The sequence below is a fragment of the Ochotona princeps genome, chromosome 13 (genome assembly GCF_030435755.1).
Source record: "Ochotona princeps isolate mOchPri1 chromosome 13, mOchPri1.hap1, whole genome shotgun sequence".
Classification (NCBI taxonomy): domain Eukaryota; kingdom Metazoa; phylum Chordata; class Mammalia; order Lagomorpha; family Ochotonidae; genus Ochotona; species Ochotona princeps.
The window spans coordinates 5,934,221-5,960,636 of NC_080844.1; the positions used below are offsets into that span (position 1 = coordinate 5,934,221).

Here is a 26,416-nt window from a genome sequence, read left to right on the forward strand (position 1 = left end):
CCAGGTTTGGATCTATTTCATCTGATGGATCCCTCTCACAAGCAGAGACCTTAACGGCTGTGTCCTCACATCTTTGTCACTACTCTGAGATGTTGTTGGCTTCTTTGCACAGCAGTGAGCAATGTAGGTGGTCTAATCAGGCATCAAGTATGCTTGGGCCAGACCATACACCCACGGGTCCCTGAGATCAGAGATTTTCAACGTGTCTAAAGCCATCAGGTGATGAAAGGATGGGGTGCTTGCCAATGTCAAAAACCTTTTTGGTGGGTCTGCTCCAGCAGTGGGAGCTGTGGTCTGGCTCTGAGAGCCCCAGCGTGCTGGCTGTTTAGGTCCCCGGTCTGGCCTGCCTCCAGCCCTGGCACCTATGCATGTCAGTAGGTGCAGCTGCCTGGCCTGGGGAGGCCCTCTACGGCTGCCTGCCCCTCTCCCCTCCTGATTTGGTTCTTGGGCATGCAGCGGGTACAACAGCTTAGACTGGGGAGATCCTCTAGAACTCCCTGCCTGTCCTGCCTGCCCCCAACCCTGGCTCTTGGGCATGCCAATGGGTGCAGCAGCCTGGTCTGGGGAGACACTCTAGGGACCCCTTACCTGGCCTACCCCCACATCTGGCTTTTGGGCATGCCACTAGGTGCAACAGCATGGCCTCTAGGCCCTTCCTCCTCAGTCAACTTGCATCCCTGCTGGCTCTCACACTCACCAGTGGAAAAGCACTTTGAGAATATAATGATATGAAATACATTATCATTAGTGACTAACAGCTCAATTTCACAGTACTTACAGCTTCCCAAGAAATAGTTACTATATTCCACATTATTGTAACAACTTGATTTCTTACCTTAACCAAGAGTACATCCATTATTACATAATAAAGATTAAAATCTTTAATTACCAAGTGAAACGTCTCTTAAAACGGGCCAGATGCCAACAAACCCCAGTCCTAAGAGAGAGTCTCAGTGTTCCTGTCCACAGCTGTCAGGAGGCAAGCACAAGCACACAGGGTTGGGTGGCACTCAAAGCCAGGAAACAACCAGCAAAGAAAACAAATGAGAAGGAGCAGCTGGAAGTCTCTGGAAATCTTTCAAGGGTTCAACAATTTGGATTTAAAATTAATTGGTGTCCTGTCTTTGCCACAACCCAGACTGTGTGCTCAGTAAACAGCAAACTATCAGTCTAAAACACACTCCTAGATTTTGCAAACAAACAAAAACAACATAGGGATAAGATTTGTAACAACTAACCAAATGACTACCTGGGCACAAATCCAGTAGGAATTCTCTCATGGATCTTTAAGTGCACCAATATTTCACAGCACAATGGGGAATGTTCTTATTTTAAGAGCATTGTGCAGGTGTTACAGGAAAGCCATATGTTATAATATGTAACAGGAACACATCTAGTCACAGTTCTCTTTGAAATTCAGGATCATTAAATTCTGCCTTAAACAATGGTGTTAAGAGGCCATGGTGACCCTTTAGTTCACTGATGAGCTCAACAGCCACCTCCAGCTTCTGTTTCTGGCTCCCTGCTAATACACACCTTGGGAGGCAGCAGTGATGGCTCAGTTAACTGGGCTCCCGCCACTCAGAGGGGAGTCTGGACTGTGTTCCTGACCTTCTGGCTTTGGCCTCAGCTCAGCCATGGCCATGGTGAGCGTCCAGAGAGTGAATACTGAAATCAGCTCTTTCTGCTCTCTGCCTCTCTTCTTTCAAACAAAAACAAACAAATAAATATTTTTAAAAGATCTCATGTATAGTTAAATCATGTTGAACCAAGACCATCAATGGGAAAGAAAGTTTTTTCAGCAAATGGTCCTGGATGAACCAGATATTCACACTTGGACTCTTATTTTAACCTGAATACAAAAATTAACTCCAATTGGACCAAAAACCTAAATATAACAATCTGAACTGTAAAACTTAGAGAGGAAACATAGGGAAAAGGATTCATGACAGTTGGTTTGGCAGTTATTTCTTGGAAGTGACACACCAAAAGCATGAGACGACAAAGAAGAAAACAGGCAAAGTAGATGCACCAAAAGACATTACCAACTCAATAGAAAGACAACCTACAGGACTGGGAGAACATCCTACAACTCATGCATATAGTAACTGGTTACTAGTCAGAACATAGAAAAAGTTCCTAACAACAAGAACCCAAACTTGACATTTCTCCCCAACAAAAAGCCCAAATAGTTAATAAACACACAAAACTTATCATTAAGAATCAATATAGCTGATGATTACAGAAATGCAAAGTCACAATGACATATCATCTCACACTAATTAGACTGGTTAGAAATAATGAAATAAGAAAACAATAGATGATCAGGTGAAATTCGCACCCATGAAGTCTGTTGGCAGAAATCTAACATGGTATACAACAACTGTGAAAACAATATGCTACCTCCTCACACAACTAAAGGTAGCAATACTACACAATCCAGCAATTTCGCTTCTGGTATATTGCCCAAACAATGGAAAGCAGTGTCTTAAAGAGAAGTCCATAGCACCGTTTACTCACAACAGCTAAGATCAGTAAAAAAACAGAAGTGTCTAGTAACAGAACAACAGAGAAGCCAAATGTGGTATGTGTGTGTTCACACATACACAGAGAAGCAAAGTGTGGTATGTGTGTGTTCACACATACACAGACACACAGAGAAGCAAAGTGTGGTATGTGTGTGTTCACACATACACACATACACAGACACATGGAGCATCAGCCTTAAGAAGCAAGGAAGTTCGAACATTTGCTACAACATCACCCCTGAAGATGCTATGATCAGTCAAACAATGAGCCAGTCCCAAATGTTGTTTAGCAAAGCACCAAGACAGCTGATCAATGCAGCAAAGAACTCTGGACCTCTACAAAGCTGTCTAAGCTACAGTAGAGTGCTCTCTACCCCTACTGATTGTGTTGGTGTATGACCAAAGGACAAGCACCATGTGGTGTCATGTATGAGGTACATGTACGACTCAGAGCATACACACAGGAAGTGAAATGCAGGGAAGACAGTGATACTGGGAAGGAGGAAATAGGGAGTTCCTTCATTAATGAATGCAAAGTTTCAGTTTTGCAACACAGTTCTGGAGAAGAGGTGAGGAAGTTGCCCAACAACATGCATGCCCTCCAAGCCACTGAGCAGACACTTGGAAATGGTTCAGATGACAAATTTGCATCAGGCATTTGGCCTGGCAGTTAAAGTGCCGTTGAGGATGCCTGTGTCCCAAACTGCAGTAACTGAGATGGATGCCCAGTTTCACCTCCTAATTCCAGTTTCCTGGTAATGCAGACCCTGGGAGGAGGTGGTGATGGCTCAAGTTGTTGGGTTCCTGTCACTCATTTGGATGAACTGGACTGAATTCTTAGTGCCCAACTTTGCTCACTGCCTCTGACCAGTGTCTCCTCAGGGTGGACATTTGGCACAGCAGTTAAGATGACAGTATCTCCTGATGGAGTTCCTCGGTTTGGGTCTTCACTGTGCTTCTAGTCCAGCTTGCTGCTGGTGCACACCCTGAAGGTAGCAGACAAAAGTTCAAGTGCTTGGTCCCTACCACTCATATGGGAGACCCAGGGTGAGTTCTAGGCTCCTGGCTTCAGCCTGGCTCAGCCACGGTTGTTGTAGGTTTTTGAGGAGTGAACTCACAGATAAAGGTTCCCTCCAGTCTACTTTTCCAATAAATAAAATATTTTTTTTAAGAAAGTATTTAAAATTCATATGGTTATCGTAATAAATAAAGTCTCTTAAAACTCTGAGGGCTCTAAGGGAGACACATTATGGTAATGAGCTTCTTACCCCTGGCCTGTGTTTTGAAACATAAGATAGGGTGATAATGGCTCCTCGCCCTATTGAGCATGCTGACTGCCTCATACATATTGTTGGCGAGGTTGCGGGGAAAAGGGAACCCCACTCCACTGCTGGTGGGGCTGCAGGCTGGTACAGCCTCTATGGAAATCAGTATGGAGAACATTCAAACAACTCAAAATCAACATACCATATGATCCAGCAATAGCATTCCTAGGAATATATCCAGAACACTTGTTTTATGAGAAACCAACACGCACTCCTATGTTCATAGCAGCACAATCAGTAATTGCAAAAACATGGAAACAGCCAAAATGCCCATCAGCAGAGGACTGGATAAGAAAGCTATGGTTCATCTACTCCATGGAATACTACTCAGCTATTAAAAAAAACAAAATGCAGTTCTTTGTGGCCAAATGGGCCAAACTGGAAACCATAATGCTAAGGGAAATGAGCCAATCCCAAAAGGTTAAATACCACATGTTCGCCTTAATTTAAGATGATATGATGTTATGTATAACATGTTATGTTATGAATGTTAGATGTTGTATATAAACTAAAATTCAAATGTCAATGAGGGGGTCACAGAAGGTGGTTAAGAACTCGCATTTACTTTTAACATATTGGTTACTCATTACTATGTCAATTAATTCCATAATGATGTAAATTTTTGCTGATGGTATGTTGGAGCTTTTAATTGATCGGGATGATACTCTGTTGGCTCTGTCTTCAGACCAGAGAGGGTATACCTAAGAAGCCGTTGAACTTGACTGGACAATAAGATGCTGGACTCTATGTTTGGTATATGCTTGCAATGGGGGAATCTCAACTGAACTTGAACTGTGGTTATGCAACAAGGTGGAGGAATCCACCATGGTGGGAGGGTTTGGGGAGGGGTGGGGAGAATTCAAGTACCTATGAAACTGTGTCACATAATACAATGTAATTAATGAATTAAAAATAATAAATAAAAAAAAGAAAGGACTACTACACAGTGGCCATTTCTTTGACCCAGACATAACAAGTTTAGTAAATGCAATCCTTGACCAACATCTTTGTCTTCTAAGGGCAATTCCTCAAACCCAGGTAGCAGCCCACCATGGCTCAGGTGTAATCCCTGATTGGGGGCTGGCCAGTATGTGTTAATTCTTCAATAACTTTATCATTCTTCTTCCCAGACAAGAGGTGTGTATGTCTGAACCTTTCTTATTCATACAAGTCCTGCCGTTGGGTCTCATAATCATTTTCCTCATTGGAAAGGGAGAGCTTACTCTGCACATGACCACAGGGAATGTTTTTCTCAGTTCTCTTTGAAACTCCAACATTATGCATATAAATGATTATCAGCCTTATATTGGTTTCAAAATGATCTGTAGCTTACCTACTCTTTTCCCTGCGGCTGCATTATTTCCATTCATTCCAATAGCACGGGTAGACTACAATTAAAACACAAAACATCTACAGAAGTGAGTCAATGGAGAGCAGATGACACTGCCAAACATGAAAACATTCGTATTTCATTACTGAGATGCTGTGGGGCTGTTATTTAAAACAATGTCATCTAATTTTGTTAATTAAATTAACTTTGAATCTGATTCTTAGCATGCAACAATACTGCATTTATTTAAGAGAAGCAAATTGATTACCCAGATAAGAGTTCCTACTTAGGTAAAACATTAATAAAAATATCTAGCATTTAGAAATATGACAAACTGCTTACAGGAACTTATTTTTCTATCACAATTCTCAATTTAGGACAAACCAATGATTCAAAATTCAGTCACTGGGGCAGGCATCCGGCATAATGTAAGACTCAAGTTGATGTGCTTGCCCTATGTGTCAGCACAACTGGCTTTCAGTCTAGGTTCCACTCCTGATTTCAGATTCCTGCTAAGGCACACCCTGGGAGGCAACAGACCACGGTCCAAGTACTTGGTGCCCTGCCACATGGGAGACCTTGAACGAATTCCCAGGTTTAGGCTTTGGTCTTTGGCTCAGTCCCAACTGTACTGGGCATTTGAGAAGTGAACCAGCAGAAAGAACATGTCAGTTTTTCTCCCCTTCCTTTTCAAATAAATCCAAATTAAAATTCAGTCTTCAGAAAGCATTACTACAGGGTAGGTTATTATTTTCTGATCAACACATGAGAAAAGTCTCATGGGGCCATTTTATTTAAGCGAATAGAAAGCGGAGAATGGTGAATTACCACAAGGCTAGCTATTGGACAATGTTGAAAGGTGAATACTTACTAGAAAATACTCGGTCGGCTCTAACTGAGGCGAGTTTCTCCGGAGGCTTTCTTCCTGAAAATGAGGCAGGGTTGCGGGCAGCCCAGCTGCCGGCGCCCGATGCCTGCCTGCCCCACATGTGCTCTGCAAACTGTCCCTACTTGCGCTCCGGGCCAGGGAAGCGAGAAAACCAATGTTATTGACGCTTCCGACAGGTTCTCTGGAAGCTTTGTTGGCCATTTCTGTAATACCCCGAGCCTCAACCTTAGAAATGATGTCGGGTCTTTTCCCTGGTGAATCAACTTTCACAGCTCGAAAGCGAGTAGTCCTACAGAAAGTGTCTGTGGTGTTTCGGGGCTCCAACGACCGCAACACACTTTGCGAAGCTGGGGACTGTAGGTTGCCTGGCTCAAAGCACTTAACCAGTCTCTGTGGTTTCCCCAGGGCGTCATGCAGTGACACCGGCGCTGGGCAGCGAAGGGGTGACAGGAGTCTGCCCTTGGGAGGGCTTAGTTCGCGGTTGAGAACTCCAGTGTCTGCAGATTCACCGCTCAGCACTCGAGTGGCCTGTTTTAGACACTGCTCCGTGGCTTTCAGTCCTTTCCCAACGTTAGTGAGGAGGAACTCTGAACTGCCCTTTTCTGCGCCTTCCCGGCCTCTGCTCGTCCCCTCAGCATTTCCCTGCGCCAATGAGTCCAATGCCTCCACCTCAGGCAACAGCGAGTCTTCAGTCAACCACTCTTTCGAAGTGGGAAACAAGACGGGGTCATCTTCGCTGTTAGATGGCAAGTGTTTGGTTCGCCTAGGCAGGGCTGATCCGAGACGGAGAACAGACTCGGCAAGCTCTTCATCCTTCTCGAACTCAAAATGAGGGAGCTGAGGTGGTAGTTTGACGTTACTGCTGGCATGGGCTGGGGGGCTGGTACTCTCCCACTTCCCTTCACGAGCGATGGATGGCAGGGCGCTCTCGGCGGGGGGCTGAGGTCCCAGACTTGCGATCCCCTCGCCCGATACATCAGGTGCATTTGTATTCCCAGAAGGCAAACAGGATTGCCCAATGTGGGGCAGGACCCTTAACAACCTGTGGCGAGCAGCTGTGGTGGGACCACTAGAAGGTCGCGGGGCTATTGGCGGGCGAGGCTTTATCTTTGCAACCTTCTTGGGCTAAAAGATAAGAACCAACATGTAATTCCATCACACAGTCCTTTTCTTTGCAGATTTACAAAAACCAATGCTGGAAGAAAACGTCACTTACTGTCACAGACTGGCCTTTTGATCACCTCAATTTATAATATTTAGAAAGATTTAAATCCCAACAGATGATTATGAATATTGCTATCTTCCTTAAGTCTACTTTCTGAGAATGTTGTTTGCTTTATTATATTTTTCCATATCACTGATTAGAGTTCTGAGATGAAAACAGATTAATTCTATCAGATCTGACAATGCTGACTTCTTTCAGATGTCCACAGTTGACCCTAGTTAGATGAACAGGTGTTGACTATTATTGTGTGTGCAGAAAAAGCTAACAGGTCTATGCTGTCCCTGAAAAGCCTTGTCTGGCACAAGGGCTTTTGTTTGGCTTGTGGTATGTTGTATCTCAGGAGGGTTACCATAAGTCTAACTGGGAAGGGTGGTTTGCTATGTACAAACAATAGCTTATTCTGGATTCTGCTTTCATTCTGGGAATCTGAAATGCACCTGCTGTGATGTGAACAGGCCTGATAAAACCTTCGACAGAGTCCAATACACCTCTCTAGTAAACAACATTTCACACGTATGGTCACAACTCATGGACAAGAGACTCTAATAGTCCAGCGAGATTCCCCTGGGAGAGGCCCGTAGGAAGACTGCACCTGGCTTCCACTGCGGACTACAAATAAGAAGTCTTTAATTCTTAAAAGCCAACACCACAGTAACCAGCAAGCATCAGAGTGGGGAGAAACATCTGATGGCCAACACCTCCACTTCAAAGAAAAAAACACAGCAAAATAGAAGAAAAGCCAGATAATTCAGTGGATACAAGTTGAGGCAAAGAGCACTAGAAGAGCTAAGAAATAAGAACCTTGGAAAGATAAACTGATTCCTACAGCTGCCTTTATTCTAGGATTATGGCTTACCAATTTGTGCTTCTGTGTCCACCAGAAGCAATCTCCACAAAAACCAAAGTTATGATTTTTAGACTCTAGAAGATCAACGGCAGTTGTCTAAATCTGAAATTCTCTATTCACTCAAAGAACCTACACAGAACAATATAAGCAAATAAAATTGATGCCTTCAATAAACTAGGAGATGTATAATAAAAATAGCAAATTTTCTGAGTAGAAAAACACTCAGTTTCAGAGAGCTCATCCGCAAAGCCTATGGCTACAGTGAGACAAGCAAGAATGTGGAGCCTCACCAAGGAAAAGAAAAGGAGTGAAAGAGAGAGTGTGGAGAGTGTGCGATAACTTAGGGTTGATGGGAAAAAAAGATAAACTCTACAAAAAAGCAAAACCCACACAGAAAGGAAGGCAGCAAGCAAGCAAGCCTGACTTGCTACGTAAATACTGAAAACAAGCGTAAGATACAGGATAGAGATCAAACTGGATAATCAAAAGCAAATGACTTGAAACTGTTCAAGGTACAAAGAGGTAGCTTCAAGAAAGCACCCCTTTTGGGAGGGGGCCAACTGAAAGCAAAGGGCACACTTTGGTACTCCTGAGGAACTGTGAACATAATGAAAACAGAAATGACAAAGCAAAAATCCTACAGATGCCAATGAATGAAAGTCCGAAAGCACACATGGAATCCATGTCTCCAACAAGCGTGCCATGATTTTAAAACTACTTCACTACAGCAAGAAAAGAGGGTGCTCTTGAAATAAGCAATTTATTCTTGCACAGATTTTACAGATTTAAAAAATCCTTATCTAAAATATGAAACTAGACAAAAATTAAGGATGCTATGAAATGAGACTTGATAAATTCTAGAAATAATCTGCAGAAAATCAAATTATTTCAGGAATAAAAACCAAATTATACCATCCCCAAAGAGGTTATCTATTGAATATTTAAGAATGAACACTGAGGAAACACAGGAAAACAGTAAAAAGACAGTAACTATCGGATACATTTCATTTAAACAAGTGGGGATAAGGATAGAAAAGTGATTTGCAAATGTTAAATTTTCTTAAAAAGTTGAAATAATGTACTTTTTAGCATCAGAAAATAAAATATTTATTGATTTTCATTTAGTTGAATAAGTTGGAGCCAAAAGATCACTTACTTATTTCTAATGCAATGGTATAGCCACAGTGAAAAACAGTGTGCTGGTTTTGAAAACAATAAAAATAGTTATTTTCTTCTGGTATACATCCCAAAGAATTGAAGACAGGGTGTCTGAGACGTATTTGCATCCATCATGTTCATGGCACCGTTATTTAACCAAGTATCCACTAAGAGTTAACCATTTAAATGAAATATGATATAAATGTTCATCCTTCGAAAGGAGGAAAATTCTGACATTTGTTATTATGTTGATGAACCTCAGAGACGTTCACTATCCTAAAAGAAACTAGCTAGTCACAAAAAGGCAAATGTTGTATGTTCTGCACGCATGCTCTTATAAAGAACCGTGCCTCTGCTGCTGTTGGGAGACTATTCTCTAAATGTCACCTGAGTCCAGTCAGTTCGGAGTGGTGGCCTGCCTACTCTCAATTTCTGAGGGTGAGGGTCTTGAGATCTTTGAAACATTTGTATTTCTTTTTGTAGTTTCTCTCCCACGTTCTCTTAACTTGGTTGTAGGGAAAGGATTTTTTTTCTTACATATCTAGGTCAATTGTTCTCTATCTGGATAAAAAGCTCTAATCCTTACTATACAGTACACACAAAAAAGGCCAGATGGTTGGTTGATCTAAACGAGGAATAAATGACCACAAGTAATAAAGTTGGTGAAAAAAACATGGGGATATATATTTATGGCCCAAGCTTTTGTAATGTTACAAAAGAAGTGCTGATCTCAAAATTAAAACCGATGAGAATGTATTAACAACATTTACTCATCAAAAGAATGAGAACGTGAAAAAGCAAGCAACAGAGTGTTAGAAATATCTGTAAACCATAATCTGACAAATAATTTGCATTGAGTTTATAACATGGCTTATAAATAAACAAGCATTAGTCAGAAACCCTTCATAAGACACAATGTTTCAATGGCCAATGATCACAACAGTAGAGAACAACTCAGCAATTCCATGCACATATAACACACGTGCTGATAAGATCAGGGTGACCGAAGTCTCCCTTCTTTGACATTGCTTTATGACTGGAGCATGAGGACTCCTTTCTTTTATTGGGTCATAAAATGCACAGAAGTCATCATGAACTAGAGTCACACACTGTGCTGTGACATGCTGGGGACTTATCCTTTCCATTGACCTCTGACTTATCTCCTATATCCAAAATTTCTCTGTCCTGTACTCCTCCTGTCAGCCACTAACAATCACTGCTCTATGTTCAGGCTGAGTCTTAGTTTCCACACAAGAGGAAGAGCATGAGATATTTATTTTTCTGTGTCTTATTCATTTTGCTTAACATGTTATCCTTCGGTTCCATTCATTTGGCTGCACTTGGTAAGATTTAATGGCTGAATAATATTCGCTTGTACGTATGTATACTTCCTTTCTCTGTTCGGCTGATGATGGACGCTTGGTTGATTCTCTATCATGGCCACTGTGAATAGTGCTACACTGTATGTGCAGCTATTATCAACGTAAACTTAAAAAAAAAAGAAGTATCAAGGAAGGATGGGCCCCTGTTGCCTGTAGAGATGCAAGAATTGGTCCAATCACTGCACATTTTGTTAAGTAAAAATAAGGTAAGTCTAAAAAATAACTTTACAATAAAAAATTCAACAATATTCCTCATTAGACAAATATAAATGAAAACCATGACACATCCACTAGAATAAGTAAAATGAAAGCACCTGACATTGCCATATTGTGAAGGACATGGAACTAATTGGAAATCTCATATCAGTAATAGCTCAAACCTGTAAAACTGCTTGGTATAACTATTAAAGTTAAACATACATCTTCTCTGAGACGCTGAGCCCCATTACTAAGGAAATACTTCAAAGAAAAGCACTATGTATGTCCAGCAAAAAAAGGATATGAATGTTCAAAGGAGGCTTATTAAAGCTAGAGTCAACCTAAATTTTCATCAAAAGAAAACAGAAGCAGAGTGAAGCCAATCCGAGCGGAGCGGTATATAGAAGCAAAGATACATTTAACTGACACATGTAACAACACTCATGAACCAAAACATACTACACTGAGCAAAACTAATATAGTCTCTATGATTCCATTTACATGAAGTTCAAGAGCAGGAAAAACTTATTTGTGGTAACAGATGCTGGAGTAGTAGTTGTCCGTGGGAGTGGGGAAAGATAGGCACTAGCTGTGAGGGAACTTTCTAAAGCGAAAGGTCCTGTTTCACTTATGTTATGTCTATTGAAGTGTACATGGGTACTTCAAAAAGCCTGAAAAAGATGAAATAGGTTTCTTTTGGTACAAAAAACTTTAAACCCATATACAGTTTTTGTGTGAATTTTCTGATCATTATAAAACATGAATTTTCGAAAAAAACTGTACCGAGACAAACATTTAATTCCCATTTCCCACACATTTTTGAAGTATCCTTAGATATAAATGAAAAAGTTGATCCAGTAAGTAAGTACATTATGATTTGTGAACTTTATGTGAAAATGGGAACAGCCATTAAAAGTGAAAAGAACAGCAACTGAACATGTATATTTACACAAATGTATAACAAAAGCATGTCCAGAATATATGAATAACTTTTAAAAATCAATAAAAACATACACTCTAATAGAAACGCAAGCAAGAGACATGATTAATTACTTTTAAAAAGAAGGATATGCAAATGTCCACTAAGCATCTGAAAGGAACTCAACTTCAAGGATCTTCGGAGAAATGCAAATGATACTGCAACATGATATCACTACTGAGCCACAGGTGTGACAAGAAAGGGCAGGGGAGGACCTACCCAACACCATTAACTGTCACTCACCATAGGAAGAAGGTATATTGTCTCAGCCACTTGGAAATGACTTTTAAAACTATATTGAATTAGACTAGACACAGCAGGTAATAAACCCACCTTAACTGTTAACATAGTATTTCACAAAAATAATTACAGCAGGATGAAGTCATCTTTTATTATGCATTTTCAAAAACTATGCATTTTCAAAAACCATTATTTTAATTTACAGAACAGTATCTTCACACGTGTTGTTGGAATAAGAAAAAAAAAAGTTATCACTAGTAAAATCTCAGTAAGTCATTGAGATCAGAAACCCCATCCAGCCCCGTGATGCCACTCAATGCTGCATCCAGCCCACCCAGTGCTGTCCGCCAGTCCTGTGACCCCGCGCTCAGTGCTGCATCCAGCCCACCCAGTGCTGTCTGCCAGCCCCGTGACCCCGCTCAGTGCTGCATCCAGCCCACCCAGTGCTGTCTGCCAGCCCCGTGACCCCGCTCAGTGCTGCATCCAGCCCACCCAGTGCTGTCTGCCAGTCCCGTGACCCCGCTCAGTGCTGCATCCAGCCCACCCAGTGCTGTCCGCCAGTCCTGTGACCCCGCGCTCAGTGCTGCATCCAGCCCACCCAGTGCTGTCTGCCAGCCCCGTGACCCCGCTCAGTGCTGCATCCAGCCCACCCAGTGCTGTCTGCCAGTCCTGTGACCCCGCGCTCAGTGCTGCATCCAGCCCACCCAGTGCTGTCTGCCAGCCCCGTGACCCCGCTCAGTGCTGCATCCAGCCCACCCAGTGCTGTCTGCCAGTCCCGTGACCCCGCTCAGTGCTGCATCCAGCCCACCCAGTGCTGCCTGCCAGCCCCCTGACCCCGCGCTCAGTGCTGCATCCAGTCCACCCAGTGCTGTCTGCCAGTCCCGTGACCCCGCTCAGTGCTGCATCCAGCCCACCCAGTGCTGTCTGCCAGCCCTGTGACCCCGCTCAGTGCTGCATCCAGTCCACCCAGTGCTGTCTGCCAGTCCCGTGACCCCGCTCAGTGCTGCACCCAGTCCACCCAGTGCTGTCTGCCAGTCCCGTGACCCCGCGCTCAGTGCTGCACCCAGCCCACCCAGTGCTGTCTGCCAGCCCCGTGACCCCGCGCTCAGTGCTGCACCCAGCCCACCCAGTGCTGTCTGCCAGCCCCGTGACCCCGCGCTCAGTGCTGCACCCAGCCCACCCAGTGCTGTCTGCTTCACCTTTTTGCTCAGATTCATGTCCTCCATCTTGGCCTTCAGCAGCTTCATCTTGTTCATGGTTATGGAATTTTCAATGATCTGTTGTCCAGAGGGAGAAGGCTCAGTTTCTTCATCCTCATCTGTATACACATTATATGCAGAACCACTGCTGCAAAAGAAATGGTAACTATTTCAACCTGCTCAGGAACTAGAAACACTCTCCCCAGCTTCGATGGAGCTAACGCTAAAACACTATGCTCATTTTGTAGTCAATCTTACAAATGTATTTCTTAGAAGATAAATGAGAATAAATTCTGCATCTTGATCCAGCATTACCGTATATCTAGTACAGCCAAATTTCTCTGAAATTAATGTAAATTAATGTAAAGATCTTCCAACACCTGCTGTAAATTTTCAAAGTAAGAGAAAATTTCCACAAGAATGTTCTGATTCATGCAACCCAGACCATGGGCAAGTCAGGTTTCCAGGAACCAAAATAAAGAAACTGACATAGGAGAGAAATACAAACTTTTATTCACTCTGAGGGGACTCTATCGCTTTAATAATAATAATAATAATAATAATAATAATAATAATAATAATAACAAAAACTCATTTGCAGATGTTACCAGGACATTTCCTGTTCTTAAAGAACAAAAATAAATTTAGCCTAGCAGCTAAAGTCCTCACCTTGCATGCACCAGGATCCCATATGTATGCCGGTTCTAATCCTGGCAGCCCTGCTTCCCATCCAGATCCTTGCCTGTGGCCTGGGGAAGCAATAGAGGATGGCCCAAAGCCTTGGGACCCTGCACCTGTGTGGGAGACCTGGAACAGCTCCTGGTTCCTGGCTTCGGATCGGCGCAGCACCGGCCGTTGTGGTCACTTGGGGAGTGAAATCATTGGACGAAAGATCTTCCTGTCTGTCTCTCCTCCTCTCTGTATATCTGATTTTGTAATAAAAATAAATAAATCTTTTTTTTTTAAAGATTTATTATTATTGGAAAGCTGGATATACAGAGAGGAGGAGAGACAGAGAGGAAGATCTTCCGTCCAATGTTTCACTCCCCAAGTGAGCTGCAACGGGCTGGTGCGTGCCGATCCGAAGCCGGGAACCTGGAACCTCTTCTGGGTCTCCCACGCGGGTGCAGGGTCCCAAAGCTTTGGGCCGTCCTCGACTGCTTTCCCAGGCCACAAGCAGGGAGCTGGATGGGAAGTGGAGCTGCTGGGATTAGAACCGGCGCCCATATGGGATCCCGGGGCTTTCAAGGCGAGGACTTTAGCCGCTAGGCCACGCCGCCGGGTCCAATAAATCTTTAACAAAAGAAAAAGAATAAAGATAACTCAAAAAATATTAAGTGTATTTGGACATGGAAGCAAAAGTACCTGATCAAGTCATGGCATAAAATTATATATGTGTCAAACATTTTGATTGCTAAGCAACCACCAGATATTTATGCATGCTTCAGACAGCTCTGGAGCCTTCCTTCCCCTGTGCTCACAGCACGTAAAGACCCATCATGCTATCCTCAGACACACACACGTGATGTCTCCCTCTCTCTACCTCGGCAAGCAAGCAGGAAGTTAATCTCATCCCGTTCATCTTCCCAGGCCTTAGAGTCCTTTGGTTTCAGCTGAATAGAAATATTAATGAGATTTCCCTATCTTTTCATGAATGTGAAAATCAAAATTGTAACAGTTGGTAAAAAACAAAGCTCAGCATATTTGGAGAATTACAAATCATTAAATAAAGACTAAAATGCATATTAATCATCTAACTTTATGTACTCACATAGATACTGAAGTGTGTACTGATGCTACAGAAGTATCAGGGTTAGTAACATTTTTACGGAATTTTCTGAGAAATGCAAACCATTTAGGATAGCTTCAAATAGGGCAAATTCCACAACACTTCCAGAGCTCACACAGCCACCACACAAGGGCCAGGCAGAGCGTGACTGTGTCCCTTCCTAAGGGCATGTTGTGGGCAAGCATCAGAAGACATGAGGGAGGATATGGTCTCCACAATCAACTCAGTGTCTAGGGCCACCCTGGCTTCCTTCATAGGCACACACTACAGTGGGGTAAGTGACACACCAGATACAGCACTAACTAGTGATGAAGCCTGCCACTCAGTACATGTGCGTGCCAGGCACTTTCCACTTGTGATTAACCTGAGGCAAGTGTTACAGCTCACTTCATAAAGGAAAAGACTCTTCCCGAGGGAACTATTATGGCAGCTGCTGGGGCTTCGTTTGCCCTCCACCTCGGAACTAACCCCTGTCATTCTTCCAAGCACATGGGTAGAAGGCTGGAATACAGCCCACAGCTCTTACAGACACCAGGGAGAACCAGAAGTGTAACTAGTGAAATTAGTCACCCTAACTAGCCACAGCATGAAATCCCTGGAAAAGGTACACATGGTTTTGATCAGAGGTGCGAAGGGAAAGAATCTCAAAGCCCAAGGCCCAGTTCAGAGGCCTGTCAAGACTCTGAGAATCACAACCCCTTGTGGTGAAGGGCCTAGGAGATCCAGCCAGATGAAACGGATTATTGAGCAACTGTTTCCGTACACTAGGTAGTAATGCACCGGGAGGAGGAGGAAAGGATGGGAAGGAAAGAGAGGAAGCTGGTGTGGGAGGGATGGAGGGTGCAAGAGCCCCAGTGGAGAGATGAAGCAATTTGGCTGGGGACAAGAAGCTAGTGCATGGTGGAGCTAAGCTGATTCCCTCCACAACTTCCTGCTGCTTCCCCAGGCGCCAAACCACAGACCTCAGTGCATCATGCGTGTGCACCCTGTGACGCAACTTAGAGTAGATGATGGCTTTTGTCTCGAGGCTAGCTAAGCCTGAAAAAGAGGGTTGTGTGAAGACTTCTGCCAGTTCACCTTGTGAAGGTAGAAGGAATGACTCAGTATAGTATATTCTTGGTTAACTGGTACTGTTTTAACTTCAGATTTTCCTTATTCTATGGCATTTTAACTTCACCTTTTCTGGTTGAAGTAAGTTTCTGACTCAACCTTATTGTCATTAAAAGACCTTTTCCCCCATGGAGTATGTGAGCATATGTAAACAACACTGATCATGAACAACGCTCTCCCCAAGGGCCACATGACTACTTTCCCTCAAGACAGACTCATAAGGTCAATTAGAAGCCAATCACAGCATTATTTAAAAAGAAAAATGGCAGCTAAGATAGAACTTACAAATGTAATCCCAATATATAGTAATTTTAAATATCACAATATTTTCCTAAATGTCTAAATGTTTTATTGAGTGCTAGCTGAGTAACGGGGATTTCCAAAAGTTCATGGAAAATTAAAAGGTAGGTTAATTTTGGTGCTAAACAAGTAAGTCCATGCACACAGAGATTGTGCACACACAACTGCTTCAATTCATCTTTTTTGTGAGAGACAGTCTGTGTAAGAGGCAGACACACAGAAAGAGACCACCACAATACTCCCAGCTTGCTAGAAAGCAACAGTCAGAACAACTAGGGACGTTACAATGGGGTATCTCATCACAGCAGAAGTCCTTCGTCAAAATAACATGAAGCTCTAACCAAAGAAGTTTCCAAGTTGTTTCTTTACTAGTGAAAGAAAGCTTCTATTAATAGTGAATTAAACTGTCTGATCACAGTGACTGAGAGATGTGTACAGAGAAAATAATACAGTTGTTTAAAACCACTTTTCCAAACAGAAGTGGGCCGTGGGACTAGCTGATGAGAATATGCGTGGGCCGGTCACTGCAAACATTGGAAATGTTGTTTTTTATCTGTGTTGCAGAATGCCAGGGACTTGGCTCTAAGCTGAAGGACAGCACTCCAGTTCTGCATTAGCAGGAAGTTGGACTCTGGAGCCAAAGTCAGGTACCAAACAAAGGTGCTCTGTCACGGGCCAGGGGCATTCTAACCAGCATAACCATTAGCCTAAATGCTTGCCCTTCCTTAGCCCTTGATAATTATTCCAAGTGTCAACACCAAGTTTGAAGTGATTAAAGAGCTAGCCTCACCACCCAAATAGTCTGCATAAAACTATTACAATTAACATTTTGGGGGACTGGCATGGTTGCATAGCAAGCTACTCCTCCACCTGTGGCACTGGCATGCCATGATGGGGCCAATTTGAATCCTGGCTCTTTTGCTTTTTTATTCTGGCTCCCTGTTGGGAGTCTGAGAAAGTTGCAAAGGACGGCTCAAGGCCTCGGTCCCTTATGCCTATGTCAGAGACCCAGAGGAAGCTCCTGGCTCCTTGCTTTGGACCAGCCTAGCTCTGGCCTCTGCTGCTGTCTGGGAAATAACCCAGCAGAGGAAAGATCCCCCTCTATATCCATTCCACAGACACACACACACACATCCCTCACCCTGCTTTAACTCTTTCAGGGAAAGTAAATAAATATTTCTAAAGGAAAAAGAAAATTTTCAAAGAAGCTATTAAAACAACTTAAAAGTAAACTTTGCCATAGTCAATAGGTAGTGTGTGTGGGACAGAATTCAGACAAAAACTATTTTATTTATTTTTATTGAAAAGGCAGATTTACAGAGAGAAGGAGAGACAGAAAGATCTTCCGTCCAATGATTTCACTCCCCAAATGCCGCAATGACCGGTGCTGAGCCAATCAGAAACCAGGAGCTCTTCCACATTTCCCACACAGGTGCAGGGTCCCAAGGCTTTCAGCCGTCCTCTATTGCTTCCCCAGGCCACAGGCAGGGAGCTGGATGGGAAGCAGGGCTGCTAGGATTAGAACCAGCATGCATATGGGATCCTGGCTCATACAAGGTGAGGATTTAGCTGCCAGGCCATCATGTCAGGGCCCAGATGAAAACATTTTAAAGCTGTAAACATTGGTGTTCGTTTTTTGGCCTACTGGGTAAAATCACCACCTGTGGTACTGGTTTGAGTCCTGATCCAGCTCCCTGCTAATGTACCTAAAACAGCAGCAGAAGGCAACCCAAGTCCTTGGGATCTTGTAACTTTGGAAGAAGTTCCTGGCTCCTGCTTTCACACCGGTCTGGCTCCAACTGGTGCAGCCATTTCGGAAGGGAACCAGAGGATAGAAAATCTTTTTCTTTCTCTTTGTAACTTTGCCTCTCAATCAAATAAATCTTTTTTTTTTTTTAAATTAACAAGCTGGTGAATGCCAAAGTGTTTAAGCTTACTCACTGTGCTTATTCATCAGTGGGTATTCTTCAGAAGCATTTGAATTTATCATGCACCACTGAACTAATAGCATCAGCAGTAAACTCACTGTCTTGTGGATTTACCAATCAGCTTCTAAAACTTTTCAAAATTTTCTATTTATTTGGAAGGGAGAGGGATACGGATTGGGGGAGGAGGGGAGAAAAGAGGAAGGAAAAAAAGAGTAAGAGGGAGATTGGCTTTCTACCTGCGGGTTTAGTCCCCAAGTGCCCCCACCAGCCAAGGCTGGGCAGGTTGAATCCAGGAGCCTGGAGCTCCATCTGGGACTCCCACGTGGGTTCCAGAAGGCCAAGTACTTACAGCATCATCTGCTGCTTCCCATGATGCATTAGCAAGAGACTGAGTCAGAAGCAGGGTGGCTGGGACTCCATCTGGCACTGTGACTTGGGATGTGGCTGTCCCAAGCAGGGCCTAACCCACTGCAACACAAGGCCTGCCCCATCATCAGCTTAGTGTTCATTATGAAAAATTTTAACCAAGTATTAATGCTTTATTATGAAATTTTAGCACAGGAACTTTTTGAATGAAAAATACTACATTTAACCACTAATATCAAAACTGAATGCCTTGGAAAATTAGTTTTTGTTTTGAACTTGAAAACGCTTCTTAACAAAACTTCGTGTAAAATCACAAGACACAACAATGTTCATACATGAACTATTTACTACATTCATGTCATTCCGACGACAACTGTTGTTGAACACAATTAGTGGGTAAGTTGTTAAAACTTCCTGTGCTTTCAAAAGCCAAAATGATTCAAGATCTCCATTCCCACACAAATTTGAAACAGATATATTTTACAAACACAAACTGTAAGAAACTTCAACAGAAATTTTTGCAATTCAATGTTATTTAAATGTGCAAGCAAAGGATTTCTGCCTATCTTTATTTAGACATGAATCATCTGCAACATAATGACACACGAAAGGCAGGGGCAGGAAGAGACCTACCAGATTTCTGGAAATGCTTTCCCAATGAAGAAATACACTCCACTAAAATCATATGCCTATGGACTACTGTGAATATTTGGTTATATCTACCTCTGAAAAAATATTTTCATACATCAAATCACAATACAGATCAGCAATGAGATGAACACTTGCAGCAGATTTTGCAAATTTGACTTTCAACACTTAACCTCAAGTAAAAATGATTCCCACACACACACACACAAAGTCATTCTTCTCCTTGGTAGACCTGTATCACCCAAATCAAAGTGTTACATTCTTCCTCCTCCTTCGGCCCTCGCCCTTCTCTCCTTGTTCTCTGAGTGTGTGGGTGTGTGGCGGGGCTGAGGAGACTGCAGGACTTGCCCTTTATTTGGTTACAACACGTACTAGAAGCGGAAAGGGAGTGTGACACCACCAAGGTGGCGCTTGCAAATTTGGACACTGCCCTCCCAAAGCTTGATTATTTTATTATTCTTTGAACTTCATCAGCAAAAAAAAAAAAAAAGTAACATTATGTAAATTTTCTCTTAGTAATACCATACTATACCATTCTTGATTTTGCCTCTCACGCCCCAAATCCTGAAATGTTATTCTAGACCTTTACAGGAAAAAAAAATGTGTTGCCCCCATTCTAGTATGAGAAAGTTCCTTTTAGTGCAGACAAAATAGAAGTCCTTCACAACATGGCCAGAAATTTCTCTACTCCCCCTTATTATCCGTCCCAGCCCAGCTGTGGTAAGTAAAGAGAAATACATTCTCTTGAGAGGAGCAATAGTACAACTTATAGCAGACGTCTGTGATGACACTGAGACCAGCCTATGCAGACAAAAGTTGGCAGGAGGAAAAGTGGGATAAGAGAGGAGATGACATTTAAAGCAAAGGGGGAAAGTTGTGCAAAATGGCATAATGAAAATATCTGGTATTTTGATGAGGGAGAGCAAGCTGGACAGGGACTCAGAGCTAAGCTGAGATTTCCTCCTCAGGAAAGGAGGGTCAATGAGTGTCACAAAGGAAACAGAAACAAGAGTGCCAGTCTCTGCAGTACCAGTTCGGAAGACATCCTCTTAATGGTCCAAGGTTGCATCCTTCCTGCCACTCCTTTTGCATTTACCATGTATGTTTCTTCTTTTAGTTTAAAATTTATTTTTATTTAAAAGACAGAGGAGAGGAGAGGAGAGGAGAGGGGAGGGGAGGGGAGGGGAGGGGAGGGGAGGGGAGGGGAGGGGAGGGGAGGGGAGGGGAGGGGAGGGGAGGAGAGGAGAGGAGAGGAGAGGAGAGGAGAGGAGAGGAGAGGAGAGGAGAGGAGAGGAGAGATCCCTTATGCTGGTTCAACCCCAACATGGCCACCATGGCCAGAGCTGAGCTGAGCTGATCTAAAGCTAGGAGCCAGCAACTAGGACCGTCCTCTGGGTTCCCCACATGGGCACAGGGTCCCAAAAGACTTGGACCATCTTCTGCTGCCTTCTCCAGGCCATAAGCAAGGAGCTGGATCGTAAGTGGAGCAACCAGGACACAAACTGGCACCCATATGGGATTTTGGTGCTTCAAGGTGGAGGATTAGTCCATTGTGCCCTCTCTACGTTTACAATACCGTTGCCCATGACTCGACAGGGTCAACAGTCAACACCCATTTGTCACAGTCTGTGTTCTGCAGCCACAGCCACATTTCTTCCACATACATCCCACAGAGAGTGAATCCTAAGGGAACTGCTTTGACTCCTGACTCTGGCAGTCACTGCTTGCCTTCTGTCCCTTAGCGTGACCAGGATCTATGACTTACTCCTAACCAAATGAATAGAGCAAAGGTAAAGAGACCTTGTAATTTAGTCTCCCTATCAATTTATTTTAAGTGAATCAAAAGAATGCTGAGGTAGTTCCTTAGCAAGAAGCTAGTAAAAGAACCAGGGTTCTTGGTCATCCAACACAAAGGAAATAAATCTACCAACAAAAATGAACTTGAAAGAAGATCCACTTTCAGTCAGGCATCCAGATTAGAATACAATCTGGCTGACACCCAGCTCCACCCTGTGGCAGCTTGAGCAGATCATCCAGCTGTAACTGTGCAGGTTCCTGACCAAAGGAAACTTTGCCAAGTCTAAGTTACTCCTCATCTGAATGGTTTTAGTACTAGCCTCTGCTTGGGCAGGAACAGCTTTATTTACCCGTCATAATCTTCCCCTTTGTCTGCATGGCAAACTCCCACTCCTACTTTAAGGTCACTTTTTAGGGGTTGTCCTGAACTCTCCACTTTTCAGGTGAAAAGAAGGCCCTTCCCTCTGTTTTGCAGAGCTATCTTTGCATAGCAAGAGCTAACAGGGTATCGCAGATGATACTTAGACTGCATGTTTCATGCAGGAAGGTAGAATCATCATGTTTTAGCAACACTGACAAACTAGTAATGACCCTAAAGTAGAGCAAACATTCAACAACTCAGAGCCCAAGCAGACAGTCACAAATGGGAACTTAGAGTTTACCTTGTCCAACTGTCTACTTTCTTCATTGTCTAGCTAAACATATGCTTAATAGCAGTCTTGTAAGTTCTCTCCCTTTCACAGAGTAGGAAAACAAGACCCGCACAGGGAAGAGGTTAATTCACCTTCAAGCAGCAGAGTTACATTTTGAAAAACAGACACCGATTTTAGGTTAAATTTCCTCTTCGATGCCCAGGAGTGTGTTATGTACTATTACTACAAGGCCCTGTGATCTAGTAGTCAGCAGGTTTGAGAAGGTAATGGAAACCTTTTTATGGGGAAAAAAAAAATCCTATTCTGTAAAGAAATGTGTCTAAGTTCTCTTTCAATATCAGTCGTATGAAGAAAAGTTTCAGAATTACATAGTGGGAGGTAGGGAGCAGATTCGAGAAATACGTTACCCTAAATATACTTGTTAACACGATAGGACTGCTGTGACAATACAAAGTAAACAATTAGGAAGTGTAAAATCTTTTTCTAACTGAGACATGCAAACGAAAACCTGTTTACCTTAAAGATTCAGATAACGGTGTTAAAGTACCATCTCCCCTATCTACTACTCGAAAGAAATTCAATTGATCTCCTTCTTGGTATACCAAAAATGTAACTTGTTTGTTGCAGGTCTTCTCCCAGACCTCATCTCCACTGGTATCCATGTTTGCAGCCCTCTCCCAAAGTGGATCTTCCATAGGAACTAAAAATGGAAAAATGAAGGAACAAGTTTTATGCATCTGGATGTAGAGGCAGATTATGATGTGGTGGAGCTGAACCACCACCCTATACATAGAATATTCTCCCAATCAGCCCCTTTTAACAGTTAATATAATATTCTCCATGAATTATAATGTGATCCAAAAAATGCAGAATTATTAAAAACTTAATTTAAGAGAGAGATATTTGGTACAGTAAGTAAAAAGCTACTAGGATGCCCAGACCTTCTATGGGAGTGTCTGGGTTTGAGTTCTAACTCCACTTCTGATCCAGCTGCCCACAAGCATATACTCAGAGCTTACAGGATAGTTCAAATATTTGGTCTCTGCACCATGTGGGAAATCTGGATTGAGTTCCTGGCACTTGGTTTTGGTGAGGTCCAGCTCTGGCTATTGCAGACATTTTTTTTAAAAGATTTATTTTTATTGGAAAGTCAGATATACAGAAAGGAAGAGAGACAGAGAGGATGATTTTCCATCTGATGATTCACTCCCCAAGTGGCCACAATGGCCAAAGCTGAGCCAGTTTGAAGCCAGGAGCCAGGAGCTTCTTCTGGGTCTCCCACATGGCTGCAGGATCCGAAGACTTTGGGCTGTCCTCGACTGCTTTCCCGGCCCACAAGCAGGGAGCTGGGTGGGAAGTGGGGCCACCAGCATTAGAACCAGTGCCCACATGGGATCCCAGCACATGTAAGGTGAGGGCTTTAGCCACTAGGCTATCATGTTGAGACCTACACTGCAGACTTTTCTTTAAAAAAATTCATTTTTCATGATACAGTTCCAAAGACAGGAATTTCCCCTTCTACCCTCTCCATAACTCCCCAACCTCCACTAATTCCCCCTACATTATAACAATAGTATAGATCTTCAACAACAGGCATGAAATCTCATTCTTGTTGCAGACATTTGAGGATGGAAGATCTCTGTCTTTCCCTCTCTTTGCCTTTCAAATAAATAAAAAAAAAAACTATTTTAAAAGCTTGATTTAAGAAATTTACAAAAACATACAAGTTGTAGCTGTTGGTTTTTAAATTCATAAACAAAGCACAGAAAGTTGCAGGAAAATAGATTGTGAAGCTTTAATTCCAAAACTTCAATTGTCAGAGGGCAACAATGTCTTTCCTTTTCATTTTAAAAAGCAAAATACATACATACATGCATACACAAATAACTTAAAACTTTTAGCATTTGCACTCAATTTCTTAAAGCATATTAAATAATTACAATTGTCACAGGAACAGCAAGTAAAGCTATCTCAGTGTAACAACTTAGAAAACACACTTGAACATCCAGCAGGTCCCCAGGATATACTGGTGAAACAAATGAAGGGATGTGACACATTAACCATATTCTGAGGAAGGGTTCCACTGGGACACAGTATCCCTAAAATCCACATTTATCATAAACCAAATCAGTAAGTAAGTTTAATCTGTGATGTAACAAGTGTTACCCTAAGAAAGGAAGACGAAGTGGTGTGAATCTTAACACAGCGATAACCTGACACAGTGTTGTTTTATTCCCCTTGACTGTGCTGTGCAATTTCTTTTCAAATCCTCCTGGACTAAATCACGCCTCATGGGATTTTCTGGGCTATATTTTCGCGTTTTAACCTTTATGCACTTAAGGCTTCAAGAGTAATGTTGCAGGTCTTCTGAGACCTAACAGCGGAAACAGGAACTGCCTGAAACTTGAGAGTGTAAAGACACTCACTGACTTAACAGATTTTTTGTCGATTTGCTTCCATATACATGACCTACCTCTTCTAGTATTTATAGGTCCTCCACGCATAGCCAATACCAGCTTCAAGGTACAACCTTCTGAAATGCTGTGGACAGTTAACACAAACATAAACTGTATCATCAAAACACATTTACTCCTACATGTATGCACAATTATGTGCTGATTTACCAGGAATAGTATCAAATCTTGAAAATATGAAAAAGATACAACACTAAATAAATTCAACATGTTAGCATATTTATTCATATAAATAATGATAAAATGAAAAGGTTCTCATAAGCCTTAAATATGATACGAAGTCCCAGAATAAAAGAACTGGAAAGGACCTCTGATCACTGGTTGAGCCTCCTCCTTTCACTTGTAAGTCCTAGAACGGTGATTGCCCAAGACCCAAAGGATGATAGTATATCCATCTAATAGACAGAAAAAAGCAAGTAAGTCTATAAGGTATCAGGGTTCTTCTTACTCATTCCACATTGCTTCTTATCCTTTTGTTTTTAAGAAGAGTTACAAATTATGTGATGGAAAGTGAAAAGGAGGACCAAAAGTCAGAAAGTGTGTCTGTAATGACTGGTACTCAACAGTGTCCAATACAGAAGGATTTAGTGAGAAGCAAGATTCGGTGGAAAGCAATTCTCTTTTCCCCCAAATTCCTGTGAAAGGAAAAGAAAAGAAACATGTCCAAGTGGGAATCGGTCAATAGTCGAAGAAGCAAAGAAGGCAAGAAGGTAACAGGAAGAGTATAAAAAGGCAAGGGATGAACAGGTTGGCATGAAACATGTGGAGTGAAACAGTATCCGAGGGTCCAGATCATCAGGTGGTGGGGGTCTGGAGCCACCATTTGCAGAGTCCAGGATTTCTAATGGATGCTAAGACTCAGCACTGGCCAGGAGACACATATCGAGAATTCAGAAGGAAAATGCCAATACCAAGAACCTATAAAACAGATAATACTCAATGACACTCACTTGTAATCATTCAAGCAATAATCATCTTCAAGTTCCAGGTTATTCCAAATTAAGTGCTGCTGACAGATGGGAATACCTTAGGGGAAGGTTACAAGAAGACTGTTAAAAATTCAGTAGAATCGCCAAAGCAATATTATATGAAGCTATTCATTAAAGAATTAAGTACTAATAAATTAAACATACAACTAAGTAGAATTCTAGGTTTTTAAATAAATCTAAAGAATCATAGGAGAAGCATAGATGTGGTCTAATCCATTCATGCCATAACAGAACAGAATGTTTTCAGTAACTCCCTTTCCCTAAAACCAAGTGTATGATCAGGGACCCTCATAATTGGCCTTCAACAGTCTTGCTACTCAGTCATAAAGAAGAATGCAATCCTGTCTTTCACAACAAAATGGATGCAACAGGAGACCATTAGGCCTAGTGAAATAAGCCACATAAACATGATATGTTTTCACTGATTTGTAGAAACTAATATACTGATTACGAAAACGTCATGTGTATGAGAGAAACTCATTTTTTTCAAATGTTTATACCCCTCCCTTTCGCATACTCTGGAGGAACAGTGGTTTTGCTACTTGAATTTTTTATTTAGTGGAAAGTTTAACTCACAAATCAGAAAGAAGATCGAAAGTATGCCACTGTAAAAATAGGAAAAATACAGAAAGAATGGAAGGAAGGGCGAATGAGGGAGACAGAAAAGGTACAATGGGAAGTATCATTACACTCTTACAACTGTTTATATGAAACACTAAATCTATTCCATCTATATAGAAAAAAGTACAATTTATCTCCTAGAAGAAAGTTATAAATTCTACCAAAGTAGTCTTCCTTCAGCTATATCCACTGACAAAGTACATTATAACAATATTCAATGTTCAGAGTTGCTGTCTATAAGAGTTTTTTTTTTTAACATTTCTGTGGTGATAAAGGAATATTAACGAAGGTTACACATTCTAGTACAGTTGATTTTTTTTTGTAGCTACACGTTTGAATTATCCAAGAAAATCTGGATTGCACTTGTCAGGGAGTGAGCATTACAAGATAAAGCAATTTGGGAAAGTCACATCACATTTACTTGAAAGCTGTATTGAAGAC

General features: G+C 42.2%; 1 protein-coding gene across 4 annotated transcripts in view; it reads right to left on the minus strand.

The window, feature by feature from the left end:
- ZFAND4 (zinc finger AN1-type containing 4) overlaps positions 1-26,416 on the minus strand; it is a 47,962-nt gene that overhangs the window by 2,189 nt on the left and 19,357 nt on the right. For 3 of the 4 annotated variants that reach the window (XM_058671837.1, XM_012930781.2, XM_058671838.1), the window contains 6 exons: positions 25,316-25,391; positions 24,365-24,432; positions 22,408-22,591; positions 13,301-13,448; positions 6,055-7,197; positions 5,187-5,241 (listed from right to left, as the gene is read on the minus strand). In XM_058671837.1, coding sequence (XP_058527820.1) covers positions 5,187-5,241; positions 6,055-7,197; positions 13,301-13,448; positions 22,408-22,591; positions 24,365-24,432; positions 25,316-25,391 — 1,674 coding nt within the window. The remainder of the gene's footprint in view (positions 1-5,186; positions 5,242-6,054; positions 7,198-13,300; positions 13,449-22,407; positions 22,592-24,364; positions 24,433-25,315; positions 25,392-26,416) is intronic. The other variant, XM_058671839.1, reaches the window with a different exon arrangement.